The sequence below is a fragment of the Lepidochelys kempii genome, chromosome 3, assembly GCF_965140285.1.
Source record: "Lepidochelys kempii isolate rLepKem1 chromosome 3, rLepKem1.hap1, whole genome shotgun sequence".
NCBI lineage: Eukaryota > Metazoa > Chordata > Testudines > Cheloniidae > Lepidochelys > Lepidochelys kempii.
In genome coordinates, this window is record NC_136382.1 from 85,610,553 (window position 1) to 85,617,274 (window position 6,722).

At 41.0% G+C, this 6,722-nt stretch overlaps 1 protein-coding gene across 3 annotated transcripts in view; it reads left to right on the forward strand.

Moving 5' to 3' along the window:
• The window catches only part of CDC40 (cell division cycle 40), a 59,064-nt gene extending 52,873 nt beyond the window's left edge, over positions 1–6,191 (forward strand). The window contains exons 13-15 of one of the 3 annotated variants that reach the window (XM_073337030.2): positions 1,274–1,350; positions 2,846–2,990; positions 4,287–6,190. In XM_073337030.2, the coding sequence (XP_073193131.1) occupies positions 1,274–1,350; positions 2,846–2,990; positions 4,287–4,464 (400 nt within the window). In that variant the 3' untranslated portion in view covers positions 4,465–6,190. Of the gene's footprint in view, positions 1–1,273; positions 1,351–2,845; positions 2,991–4,286 lie in introns of all 3 variants that reach the window. The other 2 variants (XM_073337031.2, XM_073337032.1) reach the window with 2 other exon arrangements.
• The last annotated feature ends 531 nt before the right edge of the window (positions 6,192–6,722 follow it).

The window sequence follows — 6,722 nt, forward strand, 5'->3', positions numbered from 1 at the left end:
ATAAAACAACGTTTTGAGGAGAATGTACCAGGTCTCACAGTTTAGAGTTTCCAGTGAGAACAGCCATTGAGGGTAAATTGGTTTTTAGGTCAGCCAACCATGGCAGCAGTTTTTGGTGACCTTTTAAGAAGCTGATTTTGTCTGTCATCTTGTTTCACAATTTGGCTTGAAACAAGCATGAAACTTAAATGTCTTTTATTCTGCCTAATAGTTTAGGGCAGCATATCCTGCCGCAGTCCTGACTACATCTGGTACATTTTAACAGAAAGCAGAGCTGCCTGGAATAAATTCCAACAGATGAGCCCTGCATTAATTTGTGAAGAGAGAAGACTGCAAAACCCACATTACATTTCAAGTCCTTCTAACTAGAATTAAATGCAGGAAGTGTATTTTCCATAATGTGGCTTTATTTTTTAACCTTTACAGGTTACATAAGAGTTTTTCCTAGCTGGAGTGGAGACTCTTTTTTGGGGAAGGAGCAGGGTGAGACATGCAAGCTATCATACTCTGCCTGTCTGTTGTAGGAATGGAGTAGTGTCTGGCACTGACTTTCAAACCCCGCTGCCTTTACCCTACAACCTCCCTCAAGTGTGACTGAAAACTGGTTTTGTTATTAGTGTAGACACGGCTATTGTGGGGGGAATCTATACTTTTATAATTCAGTGGCTATCAACCAGAGGTCCGGGGACCCCTGGGGGGCCGTGAGCAGGTTTTGGGGGGCCGCCGAGCAGGACCAGCATTAGACTTACTGGGGCCCAGGATAGAAAGCTGAAGCCCTGCCACATGAGGCTGAAGCCCAGGACTCTGAGCCGCACCACTCGGGCCTGAAGCCGAAGCCTGAGCAATGTAGCTTCACAGGGGCCCCTGTGGCATGAGGCTCCAGGCAGCTGCCCTGATTGCTACCCCCTAACGCCAGCCCTGGCTTTTGTATGCAGAAAACGAGTTATTGTGGCACAGGTGAGCCATGGAGTTTTTATAGCATGTTGCGGGGGCCTCGGAGAGAGAAGGGTTGAGAACCTCTGGCCTACATCCATCTCCAAAACATATTCACAACTGGAGGTATTAAACAAGGCTAGTTTTCTTTTGTTGATAGCACCACAGTAAGAGTTCACTGGGAGGTATTTTTAATATCTTTGAACTCCATTTTAGACATTTTTCATCCGGACACCACCTCCCATTCTGTGTTTCACAGTGGTTGATTAAATCAGCTGACATTAGGTAGCCCTTTGAAACATTTCCAGTACTTCATCCATTCACATTTCTTCCTTTGCAGGGATATTCCTGTTGATTTCAAGTACATCGCAGAGCCAAGTATGCACTCGATGCCGGCCGTCACCTTGTCTCCAAATGGTAAATTAACACTTTACTTAGGCCTTGTCTACACAGGAAAGTTTCACCAGTTATACCAGTATCAGACCTCCCATATGGATATCTGTGGTTTCATTTTGGGGGTTAGCTTAAATTCCTTTCCAGGTGACATAAGCTAAATCAGAAAAAGATACTCTTATACCAGAGTAAGAGTAACCCAACAGGGTGAGTTATATCAATATAACTATATCAGTTTAAATGAACACCTTGGGTTATACCAAAAAATATTCCCAAGTGGACAAGGTCTTAGTTTACTTTCTCTGTAGTGAGAGGCCCAAGTTAGTTTCTTTTTTTTATGAACTCTGTCAGTTTAAAATTTCTCTCTTTCTGCAAGTGGTAGAAGGAGCAAACAAAGCTAGAAGTGAATAAAAAAGCCTAAAAGGCAGCAGAAGAGAAGAATAGTGTCTCCATGATATGTCTACTCTTTTTTTCCTGGGACCCTTGAGAAAGTCTTTCAAAGTCACTGTGAGGTCACTGCTCAGGGTAGAGGGAATATGTCCAGCATAAAAGGAGCAGCTGCTCTCTTCAGCATGTCCCCTCGCCCACCTGGAAGCATCTGCATTTGCATTGGATTTCCAGACAGAAGTTAGTGCACTGCCCTCTCCTCCCTACCCACCACCAAAACAGGAAGAAGTGTGGATACATGATTGGTTAGGAGAGAATCCCTTCTTTTTTCCTTCCAGACACTTCTCCTGTTGAACTGTGAAACTAAAGATGGTTTGAAAATTAGATATTTAGGAATTATTTACATGATTAAAATCCTTCAACACATTTTAGACCTGCTTTACACTGAAGTAAAATTTCTCTTTAAAAAAAAAACCATTGGTAACTTTGTTCCACAACTTAAAATGAGTAATTAATGAGATGATGTGCATCTTGTGAGCTTGTCTCCTGGTTTCAATTATTTGATTGACCAGTTAGGATATGTGGAAGGGGTCACCAGTACAGAAGTTTTAGAATCACTGGTGTAGTGTGATTATAACAGAGAAAGTTACTATAGGCAATTGAGCATACATGCAGGGACATACTTCCAAACTATCTCCAGTATTAATTGTAATAGGCAGAAGTCGTCATCTCAATGACAGTTTTCCGTGGGTATGACTGATAACTGTACTTGGTGTCACAAATGGCTTAGAAAGAACTGCTTACAGAATTAGAAGTTTTCTGTTTTTGTATGATTAAATTTGTGTCTGCAACACTAGAAATCTTTCAACACAAGTGATGTGAGCCAAGTTTGTACCTCTTTTCTTTGAACGAACACTGCTAATACACCATTCTAGGGTCTAGCTCTCAACTCCACAGTACACGGTAAAAGCCGTGCATATTATTTAACTAAATGCTTTATTAACACAGAATATTGTTGAAACCAAAACTGACAGTGAAAATTCTAGGAATCTTTGTCAGATTTGTTTCTTCAGCTGCGGTAGTCTGATTCAAAATAAGACTGACATCTGCCTGAACTTTGTTGCACGTACAGGAAAATGGCTGGCTTGTCAATCAATGGATAATCAGATTTTGATTTTTGGAGCTCAGAACAGATTCAGATTAAACAAAAAGAAAATCTTTAAGGGTCACATGGTGGCAGGTTATGCTTGTCAAGTTGATTTTTCACCTGACATGAGGTAAGTTCTATGAAAACTAACTTCTGTCTTAAAGTTGGCACGAGAACCTGCTGAATTTGTTTTTGAAACCCTTTGTAACATACTGATGTGCTGCTGTCCTTTTAACCCAACATTGCAGAAAACTCCGTGGCCACACAGCAGAAGTTAAAAGGGGAATTTGCCCTTTGCCATTTGTTAACTTCAACGGATTCAGTACTAACGTTTAACCCAGTAGTATATGAAATGACCATTTAGTTGGAGTACTCACAATGAACACTTTGGCCTAAATTCTCCATTCTACAAAGGCTGTTTTGTGTTGCTATGACCTTAAACCAGCCAGAAGCCTTCCCTAGGTAGGAGGAGTCTCAACTATAAGAGGCAGCTAAACTGCCTCCCACACCAGCCACAACCCCCACTCCAGACTGCCTCAAAGTGAAAGTGAGAGGAGGAAGCATATGGAGGAGGGCAGACTGGGGCTATAAGGGGTTGGGCCTGAGCTCCACTACACCTGATCCTCTGCTGGTGTAGGGGACTTTATAGCACCAGCAGCATTGAGCAGGATGCTTCCTGTTCTAACTTGCACTGGAGCTAGGTAGCCATGAACCAGGGAGCAGTAACTGGCTTCGTACACACAGGTCTACAGTAGAGTCACAAGAAGCCTTCCTGCACACACATACCTTGGGTTCAAACTTAAAGCAAAATGGAATCTAGATTGAAGCCTGGTTCTTATACTTTGCCTAATGAAGTTGTACAGCTAATTCCTATCTGTGGCTTTACTAGAGATGTCACATCGGTGTCATTTTAAAACCATTATTCCCATTTAACTTCCTGTAGTTAACAAAGCAAGTATATGCATGATTAGCATAATGCACTGCAAAAGTGTTTTTAAAAAATCCCTTAAAATGTGAAGAAAAATCTCTGCAAATTAGGGTTTTTTCCTGGAATTTTCTGTTATCCTCTCAGTAGGTTCTATTACTCAAGCAACATAACACATGGTATAATCACATTGCTTAGCACATTTACCTCACAGATGACGTGATGAATCGCTGCATAGCAAGAGCTCAGGCTCTTTAGAACACATCATGCATGTTAATTCATTGGAATTCCTAATGTCTGTTGAAACACTCTCTTGAATGGAAAGCTTATTGGATTACTAAACTTTTTCCATTCCCCAATTCAAAATTATCCTGAATCTGTTTTTTGCGTTAATTTAAAACATTATTTTAATGTATGCTTTATAATAATCTTCCAAAAAATGGAAAATAATAAAAGTAGTTCTGAGAGTTTGTAATACAGCTTTTACTTTTTTTAATACAGCTATGTGATATCAGGTGATGCAGATGGAAAACTTAACATCTGGGACTGGAAGACGACAAAACTCTACAGTAGGTTAAAAGCACATGACAAAGTTTGTATAGGCGCAGTCTGGCATCCACATGAAACATCCAAGGTCATCACCTGTGGCTGGGATGGTCTTATTAAATTGTGGGACTGAAGGGGGTACTGCAAGGAGCTAACTTTTTATAAGACTTTTTTGTGAACATCTGAGATTGTTAAACATGAACTCTGCTGAGGATGGTTTGATTTGAACTTCCAGCTATTTTTGGGTTCTTCGCTATTAAAGTACACTGTGCACTCTTGGAAATGGGAAATCTCCCAGGCAGAAGACTCAGCTGAAAGGCTACTGTTCTAAGTATGACTTCAAGGTTTGTGAGATGCTGAGAACAGTCATGTGAAGTGGCCAGAAACAAATATTAATTTGATAAGTTATTTTCTGTTTAATACACTTTTTCAGAATAAAACAATATTTTCTAGTTTGTGATTCTGGATGTCACACAGTATATGGTGTAGAAGTAGAAAACCAGCAGTTTTGTTGTGTTCTGTAACTGCACCGCTCAGAAGAAAAGACTCTTTAATGTCTACTGCAGTAGATACTGAAGATGCATCCATTAATAGACTTTTTGGCAGTATTCTGTGGCACCCAAGTTTCTTCGATTTATTAGGGTACACAACCAATGACTAAGATTTATTGATCCATAACAGAAACAGAGCTGATCAAAGGCTTTAGCATACATACCAATGAACAAATGGAGTGTAACCTGCAGACGGTGTTCCCAAACCCTCCATCTGCATTCTTATATTTGTATCTTGACTTAAACATTTACATGATACTGATCATGAAGGTTCCTCTACGAAACCTCGTTTATTTGAAAGTTCTTTATAATAAAAAAAATCCTCCCCTCCCCAAAAACCCCCAGATAAGTTCCATATGTTAATTATCATGCTTTACTGGGGCATATTTCAAAGAAAACCACATTCCCTATCCCTTAATCATATTCTTTGTACCGCATGCACTTTAGTACAGTAACTACTAACTTAACGTCCTCCCGCTTAACCTTGTTTCAAAGTTACGTCACTGCTCAATTAGGGAACATGCTCGTTTAAAGTTGTGCAATGCTCCCTTATAACATCGTTTGGCTGCCTGCTCTGTACGCTGCATGTAAGATTTTGTGGAAGAGCAGTGACTTTACAAGGGAGCATTGCACAAGTTCCTCTTCTCCGCCTCCTCCTCCCTCCCAGCGCTTCCCCCACCGCCAAACGGCTGCTTGGCGGCGCTTAGGACTTTCTGGGAGGGAGGGGGAGCAGCGGGGAAATACTGCGTCTCCACTCCTCCCCCCCTCCCCTAAGACTTTCTGGGGATGGGGAAGAAGCGGGGATGCAGCATGCTCCGGAGAGGAGATGGAGCGGGGACGGGAAGAGGTGGGCCTGGAGTGGAGCGGGGACGGGAAGAGGCGGGCCTGGACCATCCCCCAGCAAAGTTGGTGCCTGTTCTTCTCCGGGTAAGCTGCCGCTGCTGCAAAGGAGCTTCCTAGTGTCCTTGTCTGCAGCGGGCTGTGCCTTTGTGGGGTAAGCCAGGGGTACTTCCCAACCACAGTACAGTACTGTACGGTATATAAGGCCTTTTGTCTGCCCCCCAAAAATTTCCTTGGAACCTAACCCCCTGCATTTACATTAAAGCTTATGGGAAAATTGGATTTATTTAACATCGTTTCACTTAAAATTGCATTTTTCAGGAACATAACTACAATGTTAAGTGAGGAGTTACGGTACTCACTATTCCGGTATTATATGCATCAGATTGTTTCCATGCTAAGCTACTGTATATACATCACAATTTGTTTTTTTTAAGAACTTATTTTTAATAAATCTTTTGTATAAAAGTCTGGTTTAGTTTAGTCCTTGCTTCTAACATATCCAAGTTGAATATTCATTATCCTTTCAGTTTGGGGTTTGGCATTTCCTAACTGCCAGTGGTGCCAAGGTACAAATGAACTATTTTCCTTGCTTGGATGATACTAAAACAATATGTTGATTATTTTGCAAAGCAAATGAGGCAGAAAAGTCTTTCTAAATTCTTATACCACACTCAGTACCATATTATCTGACTATGAATGAATAATGGAAATAAGGTGAAAGGACAACAAACTGGTCAGCCTTCAAGCCACGTTGAATAACTATTGAATTAACATTATAAAATTGTTGGAGATCAAACCATTGTTATTTGATCATTCAGTTACTGGGGATGTCTTAGGAAGATTAGGCATGTTGGACAAAATAAGCCACTAAAGGCCCTTTCCAAGTCATACATCTAACTCGAAAGCCAGACATTTGAGTGAAGGTGAAATTTGTTCAAAAATAAATTTGAAAGTCTGGAAACTCAGTTTAGATTCCACACACACACTCTTCTCAGCC